General features: G+C 34.7%; 1 protein-coding gene across 2 annotated transcripts; it reads right to left on the bottom strand.

Moving 5' to 3' along the window:
- Positions 1-27,021, bottom strand: LOC140156821 (popeye domain-containing protein 3-like). Of its 2 annotated transcripts, none has more exons than XR_011859594.1 (4): positions 26,164-27,021; positions 14,278-14,389; positions 9,115-9,659; positions 1-1,263 (listed from the first exon to the last, which is right to left on the bottom strand). XR_011859594.1 is itself a non-coding variant. In XM_072179810.1 (4 exons), exons 1-4 carry the CDS (start codon positions 26,652-26,654, stop codon positions 1,175-1,177), a joined length of 1,149 nt encoding a protein of 382 aa, XP_072035911.1. In that variant the 5' UTR covers positions 26,655-27,018; the 3' UTR covers positions 4-1,174. The 2 variants fall into 2 exon arrangements, 1 of the variants encoding a protein (XP_072035911.1); XM_072179810.1 differs by having other exon boundaries at positions 4-1,263; positions 9,203-9,659; positions 26,164-27,018.
- Positions 27,022-27,377: the final 356 nt, after the last annotated feature.

The raw sequence follows: 27,377 nt of genomic DNA, 5'->3' as shown, positions 1-27,377 counted from the left end.
AATGGCTTATTTTCGTGAAAACAACAAACCTTTATTTATTATCATTAAAGCAAATTAACAGTATAAAATTATTGATCTATACAGATCAAGTACTATAGATGGCATAACGCAAAATAACAACCACATTTATGAAGACGCTTGTCGATCTAGCGAAAACGTTCCAGGTGAGCAAAATATATTTTAGTGTTGAAGTTAAAAATCTTAAATTCTTAATGGCTTTTCCGTGGGACAAGACATTTCAAAATTTAATAAAAGTTGGTTAAAACGTGAACACTTACGTTATGCTTCCCCTTGAAGATTTTTTTCACTTCACAATATTTAGTACTCACGGAACTTTTTTGTCGACGCATTGTCGACACGACGTTACTATTCAATCCACAAGTATGGATGACATTGTCATACGTGTACGAGTGACGTCAATTTGATGTCATTGAAGCGTATTCATTGTTGAAACGAAGGTTTAGTGGCAGGAAAAATTGATTTCACGCCTATAAGTTGTCGCGTACACGTAGGAAGATGTGATAACGTCGGGCCCTTTCTTATAAACTGTTATTCCTTTGTGATTCAAACGCGCTGTACACTCTTAATCCACAAGAATTTATGTTTCAATCCTATGCATATTATATCAAGCATCCTTTTTTTCTAATTGAACAGTTGTATTTGAACATGTAGCATTGTTTATCACTCGGTGGTGCATCAAAATAAGCTATTGACTCGTTACCTCTCAGCTAAATCATATTAAATTACAAATAATTGATTTGTTTAACAATAACAATACTTTTAATAATGTGTCAGTCATGATACAAATTGGCAAAGAAAAATTGACCTATCAATGTAGCTCGCATGTGGTTAACTCCTCTGTTCATTTAATTCCACAAATGTGTAGGCTTCTAATATTTCTGGATGATATTCAGAGAAGCTTAGGCTTTTCTTCCTGGTCTGATCATGCTTATGGTTGCTTTGTTTTCCATAAATATCATGACATAAACCACATGTGTCACTCAATCAAACCAAAACAAGCCATACTAGCGACATTTTATTTATAACGGTGTCGGTATGGCTATAACAAACCTTTTTTTTTTTTTTTTTAATTAACATCAAAATGACCTAATTCTTTCCTCCTTAAATCGTCGATTTGAAGAATGCAGGCGTCTGGCACTTTCTTTGTTGCCTCTTAAAACGAAGAAACGTAAAATTGTGACGGAGAGCCTGGAGGTAGCAGATACCGTGGACTCTCGGGTGGTGATCCTGGGCTGTAGTCATCTGCAAAAGAAGAAAGGGGATACACAGTGTGAAGAAATGCAATCGTTCAATACTTAAATATTTCAGTGTATTCATAAATTACTAAGTGAAAGCTAATACGGAAAAGGAAAACGACAGTGGAAGAATATTAAAAAGGAACTTTTGTTAATTAGCGCTGTTTAAACTTTTACACAACGTTTTAACAAACTCTTGCTTCATCTTATTATTTTCCGCGTAGACACGGGTAAATGTAAATCTTTGTTTGGAAATAGTTTACAATAACTATGATTTCTCAAACTGATGAACCCAGGATAAATGTCCCTTTGGATCATACTGACTATAGAGGGCGAAATTTTTGGCCATGGATGCGGTCGGCCAATCGCGTGTGACTATAAGGATTATACGGTTCAATTATAATAGTCAGGTATATTTTCAGTATTATGGAAATCACGATGAGATTTATGATAATAATAAATATAAGCCAGCGAGTTTAAGGCTATTTCTATTAAAGTTAATATAATAATACCCAAGTGGTCAGATGGGTTTTACTTAGAATGAATCCTGGAAAAATTACATTTTGGCATAACTAGTGACCAGAATTTCCGTCGATATAGTTTCCTTTACGACAGAAAAATAACTTTCAAAATTTAGTTTTTGAAAATATTATCATCACTTGGTGGTCTTGGAATGACAAGGCAAATTATACGCGATTACTTGTGACACTACAGCCATAGTAAGTTTTATCAAATGGTACACTACCAAACGTGTTGCAAATGTAAATTGATGCTTTTAATTTAGCTAACATCGTTATAAAAATGTGTGCCAACTGCCTCTCTGCTCTGTCCAGAACTTGAATCGTTGATCATACAAATGAAAGGGGACACAATAGACATGGTAGGTAGATGGGAGTTTTGAGAACATCACGCTGTTAACCGCGATCGCGCAAGCTATGTCCTTCATTTTTCTTTTATCAAGCGATCATTCATGAATGCTCTGAGGGATTTCTGAAAACTGTTGAAATGCTAATTGTGGGATATCTATTCGCTGTAGAAGTAGTGATGTAACAGGATTAATTACCATAGCGGTAAGTGAAAACAAATTTTAGATGTATTGCCCTGCACTACAAGTAGGCTGCACTCATCACCTGTGATAGATAGAGGTTATCCGTGTTCTATAAGCTGCATATCCTATCAGCGACCGTTATACCTTGTTTAGGACTTTCAAAAGAAGTACCTGCATGTGAAACCACAACTGTTTCAAAATAGCCCGCCAAAGGCATGCAGGTTGGTTTGAATGAGGAATACTACGGGGACCAGCGCCTTTTATTAGAAGTCACGCATGAGTGAAGTGGATAACCTCTATTGAATTTGATACTGCTTTTTTCAAAGACACTTATCGTACAGGTGCGCGTGGACATGGGCTCTGCATAATGTGACATTTCCATAGAATTACGACCCAAGTCTTTATGATTATTTTTGAAAATCAATGGTGCGATGCAGCGTCACAGCGTACGTCTAGTGTAGGGCAATATATTCAAAAATTGTGTTCACCCATCACTCTGGTAATTAATCCTGTTACATCCCTACTTCTACAGCGAACAGACATGACCAACTAAATAAAGGAATGCTGCGTCGAATAACTACCTTGAATGAGGAGCTTGAGTATGGAGCAAAACCAAGTTCATTTAAAGCCATATTATAACCATCTTATTTCCATAAGAAATAGAATTGCATTTTTTTGTATCAAATGTTAGTTTTCACTGTCAGATATGTCCGCTTTTAATTAATTTAACAGACGAGGCAATACAAAGAAAATCGCTATTTAATACCAGCACATATGTCGCCAATGCGAGCCACTCATTCGAACGTGAGTCGTGTCGGCTCTTTTGCTACGTCACGACTGCCCCCGCGAGTCATGTACGTACTGTGTTATGCACATCGTGTACGCGTTCGACTAATATTTTCATTGTAATAATAAAACGACTGTTCCTGCGGTTTATTCAAAATCTCGACTTTCGACAAAACCACAGCACCTAAAGTCTTGATTTGTGCAGGAAATGTTAGCTTACATAACAATCGTGTAAAAAACAGAATTCTGAAAAATACTGAGGGCGTCCTCATCAGCAAATGTTATCATATGGCTTTAATTAAAGTACGATTGAACAATAGATATTATTTGTTTAATTAAATTAATGAACATACTTCGGAAAACTACATCCTTAATTTCTGAATAAAGGATGTTATGAAAACAACAGACTGAAAGAAGTCACTAAATTAGTATATATTAAGATCACCATTGACATGGCTCAAGGGTTTCGGGTGCTCAACTGATGAGGTTAGAAAAGCCAAAACCAGACAGAATAGAAAGAGATAATGGCATCCTTTAATTTGAAGTCACGAGAGGCCGCTATACTAAGTACAACATAATGGTTTCATTTAAACAGCTGGTTTGGCCATAGATTGTCTCCCGAGGGCAATTTTGTGTAACATTGTCTGATTGATTGATCGTTGACTCGTGAGATATACGGGTGCTTCGTCCACACGTAGAGTATTTGTAACGAGCAAAATATCGCACCGTCATATAAGGTAGCGCTTCTTTTTTTTTTTTAATATTTTGTCTTCGATACAAATTCAATGGTCGTTATAAGTCCACGAACTGTAATCGCGTAATTGAGATATTGTTTGATTATTCGGGAAGCACGGTGGCCCAATGGTTGGGGCGCGAGCTTCATGATCGGAAGGTTGCGGGTTCATGCCCCACCACGGCCAGTGTGTTGCATCTTTGAGCAAGATAGCTTAATTCCCAATTGCTTCACTCCACCCAGGTGTAAAATGGGGAGCTGCTGGGGGTTATCACAATCTAAGTCGCTGAGAGTACCTGCGCATCAGTTGCGGACTTGGTGAAGCGGAAATGATTCTGATATATCCTAATGGCAGCGGAATAATTGTTGAAGTGTGCTGATAATGCCACGTAAAATCAAACAACATTTCTTTTATTGAATTTCATAATAAATTAGCATGTGCACTGTAATTCGACTCCGCAAAAAATAATGACACAATGAATCACAGTCTGTATTGTACCCATCAGTGACAATGTTACATAACATGTACATACTTTTGATTTGTTAAAGGGAATTGAAATAAAGCTTTCTTCATCGTCACTTTGCAGCGTAAAGCCTTAGCGCTTTTCTGTTTCACATTTGGCAATATGCTTCAGCTTTACCTCAAGGACGGACATCAAGCAGATTCTTACTGTTGGAGCTCTTTTAATTCACTTGAAACCATTTTGATTATATACTTCAAATAATTATGAAAACGAAAAAGAATATAATATTCTGAAATTGACATGAACATTTTTAAAGTATGAAATTCATACAAAGTTGAATACTTTTGCTCTAGGTAATAAAACACGGGGTTAATATGGTTATTAAAATTGCACTGCGTATGGGTGCTATTTTCTTTTATATAATACTAGCAGGATATGCCTAAAGGTAGCACAGTAAATGCATTGGGAACATTGAATATTCTCTTGAGCAATGGAAGTCAGCAATGGAAGTGATTCTCAAATTTTTCTGAATGTTAAATTTATGGAAGAGGGAACAAAAAAATGTTATAGGACATGAATTGGGATTTTACAACATTTTAGAGTTAATATACAGACTTGACATTTAATATGGAATATTTGTTCGCAAAATTCCAAGACTGGCCTGGAAGGAGTCTGCATAAACCGCACGGGCTAAATATTAATTGGGGTGTGTTGGGAGATGGTGTAAAATAGTTGTTGATAGAAAATGTGCTTTCCATAGGTTTTCATTATGTTGCTCTTTATGTAGCAAATTTGCCTAAAATGGCGGATTTAGGGAGGCTGAATTGTACCTTTGTGTGTGTTTGTGTGTGGGGGGGGGGCACAATTTCGGACCTTATGCAACATTGTGCTGTTATTATCAAATTAATAGGTGTTTGAGGTGATATTTCTTAAACTTCGTCAGCAATTGGCATTCATCACAACTGAAATACACTTTTAATGCACTTGTAATCTACCAGTTTGAAAGTGGGAGGAGCTTAAAAATAGGGCTCTTAAAAGTGGTACGTACTCAGAAGGTTTGAATGACCCACTGGGGTCAAATGTTATAAACCTACGGTATTCTTGGTTGTCCAATGAACTCACGCTGTTTCTTTGTGTACAGTAAGTTTATAACATTTGGCCCCAGGGGACCATTCAAACCTTTTAGTGCGTACCACTTTTAAGAGCCATATTTTTAAAGCTCCCCCCCCCCACTTTCAAATTGGTTGATTACAAGACGTGCATTTCAGTTATTCACTTATTGGTATTTAGGTTCAGTAAATATCGCCTCAAACCTAAATGAATTTGATATCAGAAAAAAGTTGCTCAAATTCAGAATTTTACTCCCACAAAAATCAAATTCAGTCTCCTTAAATCCGCCATTTTAGGCTAATTCACTACATTATGAGCGCCATAATGTAAATTAAAGGAAAGCACATTTTCTGTTAAACAATTATTTTACACCATCTCCCGACACACCCCAATTAATATTTAGCCCGTGCGGTTTATGCAGACCCCTTCCAGACCAGTCTTGGAATTTTTCAAAAAAATATTCCATATTAAATGTCAAGTCAAGTGTATTATGATCAAATTATGGTTTGGGTATATTTTTATAGTTAATCTACTATGGTGATTGCAAAAATGTGACACAACATCAAACGGGTTTAAAAACAAATGAATAAAGTTAAAACCTAACGTTTAGAAAAAAAACCCACTTTTCTTTATCAAGAGAGACCAGCTCTCAGTTGTAAATGTATCTAATAAGACACTAGTCGCGTTACAATGTGCAGATAATTAAGCTATACATGAGGCAGTGCAATGAAATCTAATGTTAGTGCTACACAACCAGAAAGACAAGTGTATCTAGTATTACAGAACTGAATATCATGCAAAGGTGATGACAGCACACTCTAAATCTTCTGTCATTTTAATGATCATCAAAACTGGATCTATTGTGCTGCTTTCTTGTGTGCGTTTTGTATGTGTCCGCTAATAAATTTGCTTATTTTACTTATTGGAAGTCAGCATGGTCATATAGAGTCGTTTTCATTAGTTTATTTCTAGTGTCAATATATATAGTCAGATGGTGATAGATTGCAGTCAAGTAACCTATTTAATGTTTTACAAGTAAGCAGGTAAGGCAACAATGCCGTAACATCAGTATTGGTGCCTAATGATATTCATCGTAACCATGGTTACGTAGCACACAGTACAATGTTTTGTGACCCTACAATTACATAGATCCGTTTGGTCGAGTTCAGTGTTCAATGTGGTAATCTTTAAATATTAGGTGGACCCGCTATTAAATGGTAAATAGACTTGTTAGCGTTTTTCCTGATTTCGTATATCATTTTCCCGGATCGTTTTCATTCTCCAATGTATGTTGGCTCACTTGTTATCGTATTTCTTTTAATTTTGTTTAAACAAAGTATCATACATTAGTAAAGACAACAATTTTTTACATTATACTATACGTTTGAATGCAAAGCTATAAGCAAAAGATAAGCATAATTCTTCTACCCATTTTGGTACATGTAAACCTTTGCTCTGATTGACTTTTGTAACTTTCACTTTCTTAACTCGCATCAACTGCACGATAGACAATTGTAGAAGTAACGTGTAATCTTGAAACATCGGCTCAGAGATATAATAGAAAGCATACCATGACCTTTATGAGACGTAAGAGGTTATACCGTAGTTGAACAAATATTGTATTTCCCATGCGAAGACAATCAGCTTTAATACAGTCTGTTGGGATGAGGTTAAGATATTGCTACTTACAAAACAAAGATATAAAGTTTCTGGTCAAGTTAAATATAAACCATGTGATTTTTGTATATACGTGGGTTTGGAAATAATACTAATACGATTGTTAAAATAATGATATCGAGAAGTATTTTATTACTCGGATTGGTTTATTTATGTTTTTTTCGTGGAAGGATTTTGTTTCTTATGAGTGCGAGTTTCATAATACGACTTTTACGTTGTTTAAGGGAAATATGAAGCGTAAAGAGAAGTGTAAAAGTAAATGTCAGATTTGCGTGGTCAACTTCAATGAGAATCAATCTAAGGCGATAACGTTTCACCTGGAACATTGAAGTGAATAAGCAAATAATTTTTTTATGCAACCTTTATTTTTAGGTAGAATCCGTGAATTTAATTTGGTCAATTATTCTGGTTCTTTTCATCAATGCAATAGTTTTAAATAGAAAGCCTAAGTCACTATTTGTACGTAAGTATTCAATACATAGGTACGTAGTATCTAGGTATTCATTATGTTAACGATTAATCCCAAAACGTTTTCGAAAAACAATGCGAATGCATTAGATTTAACCAAATACTAGATTCCTGATTTGCATATTCGTGAATTCAATAAATGAACAATTTAAATGTTTTCAATTTGTGATGTGCATACATTAATTGCAAAGCATTCAGTGGAATACAAATCAACTCAATACGATTATTTCAATTACAAATGCATGAAAATTTTACATGTTTAAATTTTAAAAACGACAATTTTGAGTTGAAATCTCTAAAAGCATGTTTAAACGAAATTACGACGATACTCTTAAAATTTCTGCCAGATATACAAGTTACATGCCAATCGATCGTGAATATAAAGACAATATTCACAGTATAAGGAACATTATTTTATTTTTGTTAAATTCTTTTTATTTCTTTGATTTTGCAATTATGACTTTAAAATGCCGGATGAAATTGAAAAATTGATTTATTCATCAACAATTTTCATTAACTATATCAATATGTTAAACATGTTATATCAACAATGTTCTGTGGTCGATCCCACAGTCATACCAAAGGATATGCCAGTATGGCTGTCGCAACCGAAAAACGCCCTCAAGAGATTGCCTTCATTATTTAATGCGTTTTGATTTGTTTTTCAACACAACATGTACAAAATATGGCCTAATAATCTAACCTGTCTAATCTGAGACTTGGCAATAAATAAACTGATAAATAAATATATAAATACAAATTAAATAAAAACAATAAAGCATTATTATTCAGAACTTAAAAACCTACAAAATTCCCATTGCCTCATTGTTTTGGCGATACTTTACAAGCAACTATTGCACAGCATTTACTATGATATTATAAGTCACCTTTTCGGCAAATCCCAGAAAGAACCCTTTGCAATCGATGTGCACGTCACTGCGAATACTGAGCTGCATGGACATCATTATAATAAATAACTGAACCAATATTCAAATCAGGAGATGTGACGTCATTTAAAACTTGTCCAAATTATTTTTACCGAAATATTACGAAGCTGTATTTTCTCCCGACGACCTACGTCGACGTGCGTGGTGCAAAAATTCTTGCCTCAAGCAGTGATCTTATTTTTTTTGTTTTTATTTTATGATCGCTGTTGTCTGAAAACCTGAGACGTAATTACATAGGGCACTACAATCGTGGAAATAAGTCTTGGAACACTTGCGTGTAAAGAATGGAAAACTGTCACCCCTCTCCCCCGTGCAATGTTGAGAAATGCCGTTATTTTCAGCGGTTTCCACATTGATTGATGGGGAGAGGAGAAGGGTAAATCATTGTTGTATATGCCATGTTTGTTCCCAATCACAATATATATATGTCATGCCCATAATCATAAGAAGTTCTGCACGGAATTTTGACAGAGTGTGCCAAGTGTTCCAAGTACTTTTTTCCAAGATTGTAGCTTAACTGCCTTATTGACCTGCGCAGTAACCGCAGAGCAGTGAGACGTACTTTGTGTTTCAATTGTAAAGGCTTTCTGGATTTTCCGAAATGGTCTATGAAGTGAGTGATTACCATGAAATGAATAACGCATGCTGTTAAAATACACACCAGCCACTCTACATGCACTAGTAAATTCTCCTGATGAGCAATAGTTTTCTACCAATATTATGGAATCCCTCGGAAGATGGTCTCGGTGTTTTCTGTCCTGTAACGTCTGCTCCACGCCCTGAAGCAATACTGGCTCTAATATCAACCATAGATCGGTCACTATGAACACTGTACCAGCTGCCGGCTTCTTTTAAAACTGGCGATGCTGGGGCACTTGAAAATTCATCGTCAGAATTCACTCTTTCCCATTTATGGAGAAGCAGGGCATCTTCAGAACCCAGATTTAAAGGTTCCAAAATCGGTTGATCTTGTGAATTGGATGATGGACTCTGTGGTGGTGGTGAAGGGCCGTCCAGAGAATCATTAACAGCATAGAGTTTGTTTGTTATGTCTTTGCCAACGTAGCTTTCAAATACGGTTCTGAAGAAAGGTTCTCGTCGGAGGAAGGATTCTAGTGATGAGCGTTTCCATTGGATATAACGACAATTAGTGTCTGATATTATTGTTACCTGGAACCACCAAATGAAAAAAACAAAACAAAGAATGACGTCAGTTTAATGTAAATGTCAATACCTTAAAGCCATGATGTAAGATCTGGCCCCGAAGGGAGTGTTGAGAGTACCAATCAGATTCAGATCTTATAATGAAATTGGTTATTTTTAAAGCTGATTTTGTTTGCTATATCTGTAATGTTTACCATGTCCCAACTCACATCGAAATAGAAACCGCTAAATTTGTTGTGTTTTAAGGTCAAATAGAGAATTTCTACATAAACCCGTCCTGACAGTTTGTACTAATATTATTTCAGCAAGAATAACGAAATTAAAATTTGACTGAAATCGTACATTATGGCTTCAATGTACACCCTGTAAAGGTGATATTATGATGACCCTGTAATGGTAACATATTTTTACGCATCAAAGAAGCATTTTGCAATTACAATGTTATTGTTGTTACACGTCAAAGATGCCGTGTGTTTTTAAAATGTTTCTGAGCAATCTGACTGTTCTAGAAATTTATATTGATACCTGAAATCTTCATAAAATGGGCGATATTCACAATATATAAGGCCATGCGTTTTGAACTGAACACCCAAAAAGGGTGGTGGAGGTAGCGGGGCACTCTGCACAAAACTGTAAGCCAAGTTTTCATTTTGGGAGCCTCGTAGTCGGTGTGCAAATATGTTGCTATTTTCCTTAAAAATGAGAGTTTATCAATAAATTTGGTATCAAAAGAAAGCTGACATTATTATCCACACTTGTATTTTGTACAAAGTTAAAATAGTTAGCTGCTTTAGGGTATATGATAGGCCAATGTCCTCCAAGACAATAAGAAAAATTAATTCAATTTTGGTCACTTTTTGAAGGGTCAAGTATCATTTTATGAAAGTGATAACCCCCATACATATATATTGCAGGAAAGGCCTTTCTATGATCTATTAGAAAATGACATAAAATAAGATGCAGGGGTAACACAGAAATGTTAGTGACATTATACCCCTGTACCACTGTCAGTTGATGTTTTGTCTCATTCACATAAATGTAGCATTTGACAGTATTTCGAAGTCTCTTGTTGGATTCCTTGTTCAATTTCCTTTCAGAAAATGTATACTTTTATCATGCTGGGGGTATGGTTTGAAAAATATGGGCATTTGAAGGTGAAAGAGTGTCGCGAATTTCAAAAATCAGTGTGTGACGAAAAGTCGGCGAGGTTAAAACGCATGGCCATAATAGAGCCTATAACCTATATATAGATATATTATTTGCAATGGCATTACAGCAATATTGCATTATTATATGCTTGAAATCGAAACGAGCAAAACTGTTTAAAAAAACCGATAGAAATTGCAATATATCTATAGATTCAAGCAGATAGTTACTGCAAAGCTCATCGCAACCAGACATTTCTGATATTCTGATTGAAATCTTCGCAAATCACGAGCACCTGTAATTTTGCTTTATGTAAAGCGATACTTCCCCGTATCAGTTGAACTTAATTGATTTGTTTGAATTCATTCATAGGTGTAATTTAGTGAGAGTCGAAGCGGAAAATTAGTTGGGATTTAACCTTTGATATTAACCGAATGAGATTTGTTAAAGGGACATACCGTCAGTTTACATGGAAACATTGTAAAAAGGTAAATATCCACTCATTTATATATTTTTCAAACAAAACATCATGTACAACCAAATTTTAGGCCTAAACAGGTAAAAGTGATATCAAGCTAATGTATTCAGATGCTTTTTAGTCTTTCTCAACTTACATTTCCACTCTTTTACACAAAATTAGTCACTTTTATAGTATTTTTAATGCTTTTTGGATATAAAATGTATCTATTAATGACAAAATTGGTGGCGCTATTTTGTTACTGGAAATTATCCTTTCAAGCTTTTAATACAAACAATTCCTTTTATTGTTTGATAAAATATGTTTATAAAATTTCCTTGTTGCTTGTTTCACCTATTCCAACCGTTTTAATGGCAGTATTAATCACCAAACCCTTGCAAATAAAGAAATATGATTTATGATAAATAGCGCCATCTATAGTTTGCATTTAGTTAATAATGAAGCCAATTCTATATACATCAAACAACCGTGTTTAGAATGATCTGAGGCACTGTAATTATGGTAAACAAAATCAATTTTACTCTCAAGGATTTCAAAAATAATAAAATATCTACTGAAATATCACTTTTCAACATGGAATTTGAAGCTCGTGCTTCTTCCACTTCTTGGGAAGTTGTCCGCTTTCCTCAAGTCAGCCTTTCACCCATTTCTCACAGAGTGCAATTTACACAATATAGGTAGTAGACTCAATACATTTGCCTCAATATTTGAGTGCAAAACCCCGGGACAAAACCGCACTATACACAAATGGGGGTTAAGTGTTCATTCTTATTTTATTTGGAGGTATTTGGTATTCGCAACACAGAGTCTATGGCTAAACTCTGCAGCAATTGGGGAAACCCTTATTATGCTCCTTTAAGCGTCCTATTGGTGTTGACTATGCGGCTACATGTAACTGGACACTTTAATGATCAGTCTGATTTAATGACCTAATTAAAGATAACATCGCAGGTAACTTCTGTGATTGTCTGTTTCAGAAATTGCTAATAATACAATTATATTTCCAGCGTTCACGTGATCATTGGAGTTTGCTCGTGACGTCACATTGAATAAATTCCATTCACTATCAGAGGAGGTTTGTGGGTGTAAATGCAAAGGAGCGAATAAACATTTAATTAATACATCATTGATTTGCTAAGAAAGTGACCGGAGGTGTCATCAAAGTTGTATTGAGGTATAATGTGCATACATTACATTTTTTTTGAGTATGGAATATTAGGACACAAAAGATGCTGTCTGGCGATTTGGATGAAGCGTTTGCAATGTGTATCATGAATTACAGATATTATTCGTCGGATAATGGAACAGTCACATTCAAAGATTTTTTTAATTGTAATCCTGTACCGAATATTGTCGCAGTTCAATTTTGGTAAAGTATTGAAAAAATTGTAATACTTTGGGAAAGAAATATAATAAAAAATTGGACTACTCCACGTGAATTCTACACTCCCTCTTTCGTTCACAGATGGAGTAAGGTTTTAAATAAAATAACCAATTGGGTAATTATCATTAGAAATTCTCACTCCAGCTGTAGAGGGTATAGGTAAAGCTATAAAGCTGTAAAGCTCATAAAACCTTAAAAACAGCGGCCCAATTAAGTGGAATTCACTTGAGAAACATACAAAGACTATAAAGACGATCAAGCATTTCAAAACCAAAGTGAAAGATAATATTATTCTTAATTACATTTAGTATTTTATCTAATTTCCTTGTACGGCTTAAAGTAATTTAATTTTGTATCGTATTACTAGTATCTGTAATATGGTTAATGTAGTATTGAATTTATCTCTGTAATTTCTTGCATATTCTTGATCACAAAACAGGCTCTTTTGGTTTTTGTTAGGGTAAATGAGGGGGAGGGAGTTTTTGACATTTTGCGGTATATTTTGTTGTTGTTGTTATTTTGAAACTTTTTTGTTAGGACAGGGGGTTCTTAATACAGGCCAACCGGCCTTCCGAGAACCTCCTCATTCAATGTATGTGTTTAATTGTTGTGCTGTTATATTTTATATTTGAATGAAATAAAGATGAATGAATGAATGAATGAATATATAGGGGACACGATATGTCTGTATTTCATTCATTTTGCTGATTCGTAGGAGCAAAAAATGGCTCCTTAAGACAAGAATTAAGGAAGGATTTGTTTCCCGGTTCAGTGTACATTTATTGTTGCAAGTGGGAATATTTTATATATATTTTAACCTTAATCACCCAATACACATGATCACGCATCTAAATTTCATCAATGACGCATATGCGTTCTAATGTTTCAACAAATAAAACAACTGTATGTAATAACAGAACACATTTCTGCCTCCTCGGCATGAGCGGATTTTTGAATTTAGGAGCCCCGATATGTGTCCTCGCGATATTAAGCCACGTTCAACTATTTAAAAGGCGCATGTATCTAAATTTAGCACACAACAAAATGATCGCTCTAAAGCTAACAAATTCCGGGATTAAAAGGCGGGTAGTGTTAAAAGGGTTCCATTTCTTTTGGTGTCTAGCTTGAAGGAATTTAGCTGTCTGCTCTAGAAAGTTTCTACTTACTTAAATGTCATTAGTTTCGTACAGCTCACGCTATATAGAGCACATCGTATTGCACACAATTTTCTGTTTAAAGTTTGTTTTGTCGCTTAATCAATGTTAACAATTCATATTTCAACGCTCTACGAATTTTATTCGATTAATGTATAATCCAGGTGCACAAAATAATACAAATATATAAATTATAACTAGAACAAAATGAAAAAAGCAAAAACCCAAATATGTACATCACTTTTCTTTTGTTGGTAGATTGCTATTATCCAGTAGCAACAATTGGGACCATTGACATGCAGTGTACTCAACAAGTCAAAATAAAAAGGTGCAATATGGTACAGTTGTCTAATTTGAAGTAAAGTTGTAATAAAGTGATATTTTTTTACTAATATCAATTGCAATTAGGTCTGGATTGAGTTTTGACTATAATATTTGAGAGACAACATAATCTCTACCTACCTGGAATAAGGTACTTCTTTCATCTTGGATAGCTGATTGCCATTCTGGTGAATCTATGAATTGCCCTGGATAAATGTGATGTAGGAATCTCCCTCCAACTGTAACACGCATTCTTGTAAAGAATAAAAGAGTAAAAAGAAAAACAGTTACCATGGTTACAGAATTACAGGTCATGATGATTGCTTGTAATCATGTCGATCCAGAATAAGAAGAAGAAGGAGAAGGATAAGAAGAAGAAGAAGAAGAAGAAGAAGAAGAAGAAGAAGAAGATGAAGATGAAGATGAAGATGAAGATGAAGATGAAGATGAAGATGAAGATGAAGATGAAGATGAAGATGAGGAAGAGGGAGATGAAGAAGAAGAGAAAAGGAAGAAGAAGAGCAAGAAGAAGAAACAAACCAATATGCATTATAAATATAGCTACATAATTTAATTGAATTAAACGTTGGTGACTTTTTTTTCTGGTTGACATGATATAAGGCCATGCGTCTTGAACTCGCCGACTTTGCGTCACACCTTGATTTTTCTGTCACGATGCACCTTTGTTGGTATAAATTGTCATATCTGGAAATCTAAACACCCTATGATAGTAAAAGTATACATTAGTCCAAGGAAAGCTATTGGTCCAAGGAATCTAAAAATGGAATCAGAATTAGTGTAGGGTATATGTGAAAAGAAATAATGTAAAAAATGCAAGCCCATTTTATATTTTTGATGAATTTTACTTGGGGTACTGGTTTTCATTCATGTGTACCCTCCATCAATTTTTAATGCAGTTTTGAAAAGTTCAGACCATTACCTTTCTGATGATATAGGGCTTTATGATAGTAAACCAATGTGTATTTCAGAAAATGGTTGGTGGAATTTTATACCGATTCAACCCATCAGTCTAGTACATTTTGAAAAATATTTTCTTAGGGTAACACCCTACACTAATTTCAAGTGCATTTTTGGATTTCTTGAGCCAAGAGCTTTCCAAAAATGTATACTTTGGCTATTCTAGGGGGTATACTTTTAAAAATACAGCGATGGTTATCTCTAGCAGTATATTGCGCTTGAAAATATGGGTTTACTGTGTAGAGAATAGGGACGAATTTGTATGTCATGTGACTTACCTGTGACTACCAGTCCTCTTATATTCTTTAAAGAAAATTAAGGTATTTAAATGTTAAATTTATAGTAATAAGGACACATTTGAAGTACATAATGAACAATTTTACAATTGTGTGCACTTAAAATACAAACTACCCATAGAGTTTGTACATGAGTGCACCGCTGCCACATGCACCGCTGCCACCACCACCCCTGGCTTGGTTAATTGGATTGGGTGCCATTCTGCCAATGTTCAAGATATCTTAATTATACTGTCCATAGTTACTAATCAATATCTTAGCCTTCATTTGATACCAAATTTACTGTCATACCTATATTTCTTCTAAAGATACACTCAAAAAACAAAATGATCACAGTGAAAAGTGTGACGCCACCACCCTTTTTGGGTGTTGAGTTCAAAACGCATGGCCTTAATTAATCACACATTTTCAAGATGAATGAGAGTATACACAGTGTTATAGCTACATTACATACAACTTTCCAAGTACTTCCATGCTATACCCTAATCTGAACATTTTATATAAATGCATGTATGTAGAAATGACAGTGAGCCCATTATGTTAATTGAATAAGTGGTGTGTAAGGTCAGTGGGTGTGATCTTGTGGTAGTGATAGTTTATGAGTGGAAATGGGATGCAGAGGTGTGTGGGAGTGTACATGTGGATGAATGGGTGAAAATAAATGTGTGGATGTTTTACTATGTAATTTGCTTTTTTCTTCATGTTTTTGCTGTATTTATATGTACATTGTATTTTAGCATTTATACTTATGTATTTTAATATTTTATATGTGTATACTTTTGTAAAATTGTTGCATTTCAGTTTTTATACTGCTATGACAAATTGTGTAATAAACCTTTAATGAATGAATGAATGAATGAATGAATGAATGAATGAATGAATGTTCTATGACATTGCAGTTTTGTTTCTTTGTTTTTAATTACGGTAATTAGAATTGGATCATAATTGCCGATTGACAGTCCGCATGGTTCTTAAGGTAAGAATTAGTACTTCAAGAGCGAGTACTTTTAATCATCTGTGTTTTAATATACATGAGGGTGATATTTTGAAACCATTGCTATTTTGCCAGAAGCTTTATGCACCCATGCTATTATGTATTGCCGTAGCGTAATCATAAGGCCAACGAACATAAATATTATGTTTCCTTGTTTAGTGAAGCAAGTTTACTATTTGGTTGACGTAAACCATTTAACTGATCATAAGACGCGTGCAAGGAAGATATTGATATTTATAATTCTAAGCCAAAACAATTGTGACGTTTTTAGCACCAAAGTGTGTATTTTTATCTTTAAATAAAATTTTGAATATCTTCGTGAAGATTAATATTCATCCAGCAGTTAAAAACATTATTTTGAAATTAAATCTAATACTCGAACTGAAATTTTACAACTCTCTTTGCTACTCGTTACGACCGAAACCATCGGACTTCATCAGGCATCTGATTGATGATGGTATGACTTCGAGGGGAGTCAGGGAATGCAGAGTGGAGGAGCTCGCCATTAAAAAGAAAGGGGGACCCACGCTTCTACACACATGGGACTCGGTATTACAAAATATTCCTTGCCGTCTCACGTCACGCCATCATCAATCAGATGCCTGATGCAATGCAGCAAAGTGAGTTGCAAATTTCAATTCCAGTTTTAGATTTAATTTTAAAATAATGTAAAATATTGAATGTTAGGTATATATCTAAAACGACTAGGAAAGAAAAATAAAGAAGTAATAGAAAAGTAATTTGTAAATTCTCAGCCTCCATTTAGTTACAATTTCTGAACAGAAAAATTGTCATTTTACCCGAATGTCGTTTAAAACATAAAAGCTTTCAATATTTATAATTCGATTATAATTTTTACGCGGTCTTTGGAATTAGTAGTCCAACTAAAATATTCAATACAAATTATCATTGTCCTAAAGTGTCTGAACGAGAAACATTACATTGAATTATCAAAGCCCTCACCAGACAAGTTGACACTCGCGGAATGTTGCATCGATCCCTGACAACTATCAGACTTATCTTGCGGTGACCTAGGCGGCCTGTGGCAAACATGACCAATCCTTAAGAAAATTTGAACTCAATATGAAGCACTGATTTCCGTACATTTTAAAATTAAGATATAAAACAATAATATTTCCTGTGAGCAAAATAGGGGGAAATGAAGCAGGGAAATAAAGTAAATGCAACAAATGGGAAATACATAACATTGGCAAGTGAAGTAATTTTATCCTCCTCTTTCAGCTTCGTTATTAGAATCGACCGAGTTCTAGATCGGCATCTTATTCACCCTCAAGTGAACTGCGCGTTGTATAGTTAACTTTAATATCATCTGATCATTGAAAATGTCAACTCCATAAATATTGAAGAGTTTTTCTCCTGACTTCAAGTTTTACAAATGTATGTTACCATCTTTACTATAATCATAATATGGATACAATGGTGAAAATATAATGTGTTCAAATAGTGTTTGTTGCAATGTCAAAGCACTACACCAACATAAAGTACGAGCATGGAATTTAGAAGTTACACTGTACATACGATAACTTAATTTATTCATTTGCTTCATTACATTGGATATGATCTAATAAACTGCTTAGCTGAAACATAACGTGGTGTGGATCCGGATGTAAACGTTATAGAGCACACACTACTTATTACAACGACTAGCTTTAATGATGTTTGTTATCCGAGTAAGTACGTTGTAATTTTTTAGCAACTGAAAACGATATGGTTTTGCTTTGTGGCTGAGTTGGGCGAAGGTTAATCTATGTAATGTGTTCAACTTCAAAGAAGATAATTGTACTATCGTTTTAATAAATAATATTTTACTCTGAGCAAGATCAAGTTTTAAGCACGTCCATGTGCATACGTTCGTGAACTTCTTAAAATATTAACATCATCAATCCTTGTCACGTCATTAAATTGAACAGATCGTTTGCCAGCATATACTGGTATGTGGTCTATATTCAGCCCGATTTTCTAAATAATAAGAAAGGCTAGATTTATATCAATCTATCAATTTTGAGTTCGTTAAGTGACGAATTTGATTTAATGCGAGGGTTGAAAACCATCGATCATAAACAATAGGAGCTGCGATATGATTTTCAAATCAATATTTGCTTTCGACGAAACATCTGTGACTTCTCGAAAGTGAAGGATATTCACGATATATTATAATGATCGGAATGTGCCCGTTCAATGTATTTGGTTGTGACAATCTCTTCTTCGCCGTTTCTCACTTTGTTTTAACTATTGATGTTGGTAAAACTTATAATCTAATAAATTGGTTAGCTGAAACATGAGGTGGTGTGGATCCGGATGTAAACGTTATAGAGCACACACCATTTATTACAATGATTAGCTTTAATGATGTTTGTTATCCGAGTAAGTACGTTGTAAATTTTAGCAAGTGAAAATGATATGGTTTTGCTTCGTGGCTCAGTTGGGCGAAGGTTAATCTATGCATTGCGTTCAACTTCAAAGACGATAATTGTACCATCGTTTTAATAAATAATATTTTACTCTGAGCAAGATCAAGTTTTAAGCACGTCCATGTGCAAACGTTCGTGAACTTCTTAAAATATTAACATCATCAATCCTCATGATCCTTGTCACATAATTAAATTGAACAGATCGTTTGCCAGCATACAGGGTGTAACAATAAAATTTGTACAATTTGAAAATAGCATGATACAAGTATCCCGCCTATTTTTTGGTTTGATATTTATTTGTCTTTCAAGATAATTTCTTTAGCCACCAGATAAGCTTTGTTCCAATAAAATCGTAGGTATACAAGTGAAGATATAGCCAAGTATGTAACCTAGTCTTAAAACCGCTTGGGCCACTTTTGTCTAAGTGTTACAAAAGTGACTGAATAGAGTTGAACCATGGACCAGTTGAACGGTGCTCTTATGATAGGTCGATTTAAACAATGGGGTATTCGAAGTGATAGAAATGATTGCATAATATAATATCTCCTTGAGTTTTTGAAAGTAACAACTGAGCACTGACATAACAATCTCATTTACTAGAAATCGTGGCTGCAGCTCACCACCTTCAACCCCAATTCACGTGCGTATTTTTATGGTTGTGACATTCGGTAGCACATGGAGTAAAGCAGGCAGAAACCATGATATTGTTTATATCTCATTTTCCAAATTCACGTCTTCCATCAAGGCATACAATTACATATAAATAAGAAGTATGTAAAATCTGTTGACAGAAATGCTGGCAATAGAACAGCTAGAAGCCCAGCTGAATTAATTTCAATTTTTTATTGTTTTGTACTTATGTGTGCAAAAACTGTTCTCAGTTTTACCAATGATATCTCAGGGATATGAGAAATAACTTTAATTATAAGATAATTTGAAAGAAATTTCATGACTTCATTTATAGATTTTAAAGAAATATCATATTATTATTAAGTTCATGTTAAATATATGAAGAAACGCCACTTATAATTCTTTTGTGTCAGTTCTTTGATGTTAAATGCACGATAAGCACAATCTACGCGGTTCAAGCTTATACGCTAACATGGCAAAAGTGGCCCAACACGTTTTCTGGACGATTTAATTAATTGAACATAACTTTTGAACCGAAGCTAGTAAAGAAACCAACTAAACGTCTTCTTTTAGCCAAGATATTACTGATTCTATTGCATATAACATTTGTGCCGTAACTCTTTTAGTGTTTTCCTGAGAAGTCAAAATGCAATTGTACAAATTTTATTGTTACACCCTGTATACTGGTACGTGGTCTATATTCGGCCCGATTTTCTAAATAATAAGAAAGGCTAGATTTATGTCAATCTATCAATTTTGAGTTCGTTAAGTGACGAATTTGATTTAATGCGAGGGTTGAAAACCATCGATCATAACAATAGGAGCTGCGATATGATTTTCAAATCAATATTTGCTTCCGACGAAACATCTGTGGCTTCTCGAAAGTGAAGGATATTCACGATATATTATAATGATCGGAATGTGCCCGTTCAATGTATTTAGTTTTGACAAGCTCTTCTTTACCGTGACTCACGTTCTTTTAACTATTGATGTTGGTAAAACTTAAAATCATTATTCTGTTTGATCAAGAGTAGAGTTGTAGTGTGCGGATCGGGGAATGGTAAAACTTCTTTATGATACGAAAATTGACAGGCCTGCTGCAACTGCTGTTTGATTGGTTTTTTTTTAAACTGTGGCTCCGTGTTCAGACACATGTGTATGATCGTTCAGGCCAATCGCCAATTGATCGCCACGTTTTTAGCTAAATTGGTTCAGTGGTTTGTATACAATGTATTATAGAAGCAACAGCGTATTATTACAATAGCCCGTTGAATCATATGGGCTACACCACCAATGTGGATGATACTAACACATTTTGGGTTTGTTGCAATGTCAAAGGACCACTACCAACATAAAGTACGAGGCATGGAATTTAGAAGTTACACTGGACATACGATAACTTAATTTATTCATTTGCTTCATTACATTGGATATGATCTAATAAACTGCTTAAAACTGAAACATGACATGGTGTGGATCCGGATGTAAACGTTATAGAGCACACACCACTTATTACAATGATTAGCTTTAATGATGTTTGTTATCCGAGTAAGTACGTTGTAAATTTTAGCAAGTAAAAACGATATGGTTTTGCTTCGTGGCTGAGTTGGGCGAAGGTTAATCTATGCATTGTGTTCAACTTCAAAGAAGATAATAATGTACCATCGTTTTAATAAATAATATTTTACTCTGAGCAAGATCAAGTTTTAAGCACGTCCATGTGCAAACGTTCGTGAACTTCTTAAAATTTTAACATCATCAATCCTTGTCAGGTCGTTTGATTGAACAGAAAGTTTGCTAGCATTTACTGATTTATATTCAGCCCGATTTTCTAAATAATAGAAAAGGCCAGATTTATATCAATCTATCAATTTCAGGAGTTCGTTTGATTTAATGCGAGGGTTGAAAACCATCGATCATAAACAATAGGAGTTATGATATGATTTCAAATCAATATTTGTTTCCGACAAAACATCTGTGACTTCTCGAAAGTGATGGATATATTCACGATTTATTATAATGATTGGAATGTGCCCGTTCAATGTATTTGGTTTTGACACCGTGTCTCACGTTGTTTTAACTATCGATGTTGGTAAAACTTAAAAATCATTATTCCGTTTGGTAAAGACATGGCTCGTGCATTAGCATCAACATCTCAGTACGCGTGCAACAAGTGATACGCATTTATTAACCTATAAATATTTCACTCTAGGCAAGATCATGTTTCTAAAGGAAACAGATCTCGGACCTAAACTTTTATTTGGTTGATGAGAAACAAAATACGTGGGTTTGCCAAATGTCATTAAGAATAAGATACTGTCTATCATAGAGATTTGAAAATTCAGATTAGTTAAAATTGTTTCTATTGAATCAAAGAGTTTTAATCTAAGCCCATAAACAGTATTGTCTTATTAATAAGCATCCACAAGTCATTGGTGTTATTGCGTTTATTAATAATAGTCAAGTATAGTTATTTTTAGATATCTAGTGGTGTTAGCAGACTTTACAGAAGGTTCCATTTCCATGGCAACCATAAGCGTATATATTAATCTGTCTCGATTGTGAATGTCATAAGCACTCTATTTCTATGAGTGTTTACAGATTTTTTGTACTATGCTGGTGTGCCTTCTTGTATATATTTTGACATGTCTATTGCAATCTGTTTTACAGATTTGTTATACTAGCCTGATATGACCTCTTGTATAGTTTAGCATATTTTGACATATCTGAAGTCGGTCATATTCAATTTACAGTTTCTGTGCAGCAAACCCCATTGAAATGGGACAATCAGTTCAAAAGAAATGAGCAGTTAAAGAGTTTCAAAAACAGTAGGAAATATTTCCTTTCTTTGGCTATAGCTTAAAATCAATATTTCCGACTTCCGACTGATTTTGCTTGATCACATCACATTATCCTATTTGATTTATACGCGGTATTTTATACCGGTCGGTTGTTAATGCGTTAATCCTCATCTTACTAAGGGGAATTCCCCAATAAAACACTCCAATGAACGACCAAACGGCTTCGGCTAATCTACTGGCCATCCCTTGTGCACATTTAAGTGATTTTTGTTTATCTACCACGACAAAGGTAGGGCGTCGGGCGGTTGATTAAGGCAACTCATATTTAGTTTTCATGGTTTTGCTCTTATCAAAATATTCCAAATGCCACTATATTGAATTAAAACTTGATATTAACATCAGATTAGTGATTTATTTCCGCATTTAGCTAAAAATGGCATAATTATTAACGTAAGCGTACATAGGCATATACGACTGTGAATTGCAACTTTTAACAGTGATAAAACCCGGCATGAATAAAACATGATATTTATCCACACGTATCTCTTTGGGTACTGCTCTATTGCCTTATTTCATCTGAAACGCCACACGGTGACCTGGAAAGTGCTATATCGACCTGAAGATATTGAATTAATACGGTTTCTATACTCGAGTCAAATGATCCGGGTTCTTTCAGGTAATAACATTTCATATACTCCTGGCCTGTTTCAGGAAACATCTTTGTCGCGACGTGCCTGCAAATAAGTTTTTGCTTGTCAATTTGATTTTAAGTATCTTCTCAAGTTTCATATTTTCTAGACAGCTAAATCAGATTATCAAGTAATTTTTACAACACATGTACATGTTGCAGCCATCTATAATGAACACGGAAAATGGTATGTATTTGATGCTCAGCAACAAGAAATAAAGCACTACACATCATGGTGACTCAATAAAAATCCAACCATTGTTTCTTCAAAAAGTTGATCTGTGAATTTCCATGTATTTGTTAGTAGATTGGTTGAAGCTTACAGTGTTTTTTTAATACTGAGAAAAATCGCGTAAATAGCACATTGGGTTGCTGGGAAATGCCAATATGTAACACAACTCGGTTTTAGTTCATTCCAATGGCATTTCCACAGTTAAGAGATGTGCATTAAATGTATGTAGCACATGTGTCCTAATCTTTACAAAGGTTGTTTTATCTTGTTCTTTCATTGTTTAAATTCTTGACATTTTGTTTTCTATTATTTGTTTTTGATTATTTTTTTTATTTTGATTGGTCTCCTATCAATGAACACTTTTTTAGTCATATGACTTGCCTGCATGACTTGCCAAGTGATAAAACAATTAATATTGTATTCATGATATAAGCAGCTTTCCATATATCAAGTGTAGTATATTTAAATCACCAATGACATGGAAAACAAGATCAACGCCTTTGCAACATCTTGCTACAGAGTCATGTTAAATATCAAGCGTGTGGATCGGATTCCAAATGAAACCATCTACAATCTGACCAACACCACTCCACTGATTGCCAGAGTCAAGATTCATCAACTCATATTTCTCGGCCATATACTGCGTCTTGAAGATGACGAGCCTGTGAAAGAATATGGCCCACACGGGAAGAGGAAACCTGGACGTCCTCGCACACTGTACTTACAGTATGTCCAGCACCTTCTGGGAGATACTGAAGGGATGCTGCAGCCAAACAAAATAATTTCGCTTGTCCAAGATCGCAATAGTTGGAGAAAGATTGTAGTCGCCTGCTCCGCAGCCGACTGATGATGAGGAGTATATTTAAAAAGTTATACTCACCTTACAGACTTGACAAAAAGTGGCATTTTGAATGTTTCCTGTGTCATGTTAGCAAGATGTATTTTGTAGAAGCAAAACTAGACTATTTTCACCTTTTGAAATTCATTAGAAAGGATGAAAATCACTTATTCTACATAAATAAATTTTTTCAGCTACTCGATGTGCTATATATATGATTCGTTCAATATTTCAAAGAAGACACTTAACTTTAATCTGACACCCCAATTATGGACATTTAATAAATAATTCTATGAAAAAACACGAATGTTCCAGAATTGCATTTTTATTAGGTCATCCTGTCTTTGGTAAGGTAAGAATATGCCTTTATGTAAAATTATAGTTGCCCTACATACATGTATGCGTCGTATTCATAGCTTTATCATTTTTCCCGATTATCGTATTTCCCCATCTATCCGCCCACACAACTATGATCACACAGTCCATTTTGTTTGGTTGGTTGAAATATACAATATTCGCGGAATGCAGTGGCGGCGCCAGGAATTTTTTTTCGGGGGGCATTAGGGGGCAAAGTGAATTTCAGGGCAAAATTACCGTAAAAAGTGGAAATTTTCGTAATTTTGAGTTTTTCTGGGGGGCAACAGGGGGAAGAGTTCTGACAGGGGGCATTTGCCCCCCATGCCCCCGTGGCGCCGCCACTGGCGGAATGCCGTTGCGAATTACAAACTAGACCAACGATGAACAGAATAAACGTAAGGAAAGAACTCTTGTTTATATCACGTCATGTCATCGAACTTTTGCTTTGAAAACTTGCTTGATTTATTTTGTTAATGAGGCAGGCACGTTTTAGAAAAGTGTTGTTGTTTAAGCCCTCTTTACAACATAACTCAAGAACCACTGGACCTACAAAAGTATATATGCATCTTCTATACGCTCGTTATGAAATGATCAATGCAATAACTAAGCTCACTACCAAATCGCAACAGTTTAAAATAGTTGCTATCCTTAAAAATCCAGATTAGTTGAATTTCCATCTATTGACTCAAGGATTTTTAATATAAGCTCAATAAACATCGGTCTGTTAATAAACGTCAACAACACATAGGTGTCATTGAATTAATAGTCATCAAATATCGCTATTTTTAGATATCCAGTGGTGTTCGCAGACTTTACAGAAGGTTCCATTTCCATGGCAACCACAATTGTATATATTAATCTGTCTCGATTGTGAATGTCATAAGCACTCTATTTCTATGAGTGTTTACAGATTTTTTGTACTATGCTGGTGTGCCTTCTTGTATATATTTTGACATGTCTATTGATATCAGCCCTACTATAATTATATCGTATTTTGATTTGTACTCATACGCGGTATTTTATACCGGTCTGTTGTTAATGTATTTATATAATCCTCATCTTACTAAAGGTAATTCCCCAATAAAACACTCAAATGAACGACCAAATGGCTTGGGCTAATCTATTGGCCATCCCTTGAATACATTTAATAGACATTTGTTTATCTACAACATTACACGGGGGCAAGGTGGATATCAAAATAATGGAGATTGGCGGTTGTGAAGGCAACTGTTTATATATTTTTGATCCTATTAAAATATTTTATGCGACATTGAATTCAAACTTAATATTAATATCAGGTTAGTGATTTCATTTAATATTTAGCAAAAACTCCGGTGAAAATCGAATGTTCATGTATGTTATGCCTACATGGCTGTGGATTGAAGCATTCAACAGTTGCATTTTTTTTTATGTCAACACAAATTGTTAGTGATTTCTAATACTTTTCTTTTTACCTCTCCTTTGTAGTTTGCAACATTATATTACAGATAATGTCTCGATTGGATCGCAATAGCGACAGCATGACTTTTTTAATGTTTTAACTTGTACTGAGGCCTCGATCGAAGTTTGGTATTTGACAATAACCCTTGTTTCCTCTTTTGTTTCATAATGTATTTGCTTTTATATTTTGTTACCTGACTTCACTGTAAGTAATATCAGATAGCAATCTTTGTACTTATCTTGTTAGCAAACATGGTAATATGTTTTGTATTTTGTTATAAATGTTAAGTTCACACAACAAACAATAAATAAATTTGTCTTGAAGAGATATGAAACCTTACCTGCCCGATACGAGCAATGCCATCTGCTTGCCCGTAGGTGTAATCCGTTCAACCGCATACTTTCCTGTTGCATCTAACTCATATATCGCACCATGGGATTCTAACAAAGTACGAAACTTCTGTTTACCGATCTCAAACGGTTGGAACATGTTCGAATATATTTTCTCAATATCATCGTCAAATCTGATGGGATATACTAAGTATACCACGTAAATTAAGTGACTTATGTTGAGTAAAAAACAACCAATGTTCCATCCAAAGGCATCGGGCCAGCATCTAGCGGGAGCAGCCCATAAGATGTGACAAAAACTTCCGATAGCAAGACATGAACGAAGCCATACTGTTTGAGCTAACCCAGCTGTAGGTGGAGCAAGAAATCCGTTGACGAATATAAAACATCCTAGTTGATAAATGCCCGATTCTGCTGGGCTTAGCCAGTTACAATCAGATAAAGATTCAGAAAATGGTCCAGAATCGTTGCTAGCAGCCATTGCGGTGATATAAATATCTAGAAATGAAGTAAAACGATTCTAGCAAGCCATTCAAATGTTGACGGAGCGTTTAGCACCGTCAGAAATAAAGCACAATATTGAGTTAATCTCGTCGTCGTACGTTCAGTACATTATCTTTTTGATTGAATAGATCGCGGTATTAAAAACAGTAAATTTGCCGGGATGTGATTCATAAATCCCATGTTACTGAACAGTAATTGTATTATCCATGTGTAAAGCATCGTGACCTGCCATGAGAGTTACAGTGAGGTTAAGTGTTGTATCCTACTCTGCATACTTGATAACTACATCATTGCATTTACCCGGTGTGTGATGTTACTGTGTGGTAGTGCGGGGATTGGAAAAACAAGATTTGTTTGTGATATGATGAGAGTATCGTGACAGCGCCAGCTGTAGACAACGTTTGATGACTACAATGATGTTAATAAATAGAATAGAAGTTTAAAACATAACTGTTGCATGGACAAAATATGTCTTCATTTGACAAACACTATTGAATGAATTGAAATGAATCTTTATTTTCATAATCATACTCAAGCAAAGCACATTAAAATCAACACAAACATATAATTGTAAATGTTCTCAGTCGTCCAGGTAGATAAATAAAATAAACAAATATTTAGATTAAATATAGACTTTTAAATGGCACCAGACCTTTTTACAGTATGAGACCTGACACTGCAGTTCAGATGAATTTAAATA

The sequence above is a fragment of the Amphiura filiformis genome, chromosome 7, assembly GCF_039555335.1.
Source record: "Amphiura filiformis chromosome 7, Afil_fr2py, whole genome shotgun sequence".
In the NCBI taxonomy this organism is placed as follows: domain Eukaryota; kingdom Metazoa; phylum Echinodermata; class Ophiuroidea; order Amphilepidida; family Amphiuridae; genus Amphiura; species Amphiura filiformis.
This window is presented reverse-complemented; position numbering and strand designations above follow the sequence as displayed.

Bases quoted from the DNA above. Each gene is read 5' to 3' on its own strand.
- LOC140156821 (XM_072179810.1), bottom strand. From the start codon at position 26,654: ATGGCTGCTAGCAACGATTCTGGACCATTTTCTGAATCTTTATCTGAT. The intron at 14,390-26,163 runs GTAAGGTTTCAT...ATTCTTTACAAG, and splicing joins GCATTGCTCGTATCGGGCAG to AATGCGTGTTACAGTTGGAG. The intron at 9,660-14,277 runs GTAGGTAGAGAT...TGGTGGTTCCAG, and splicing joins AAAGAAGTACCTTATTCCAG to GTAACAATAATATCAGACAC.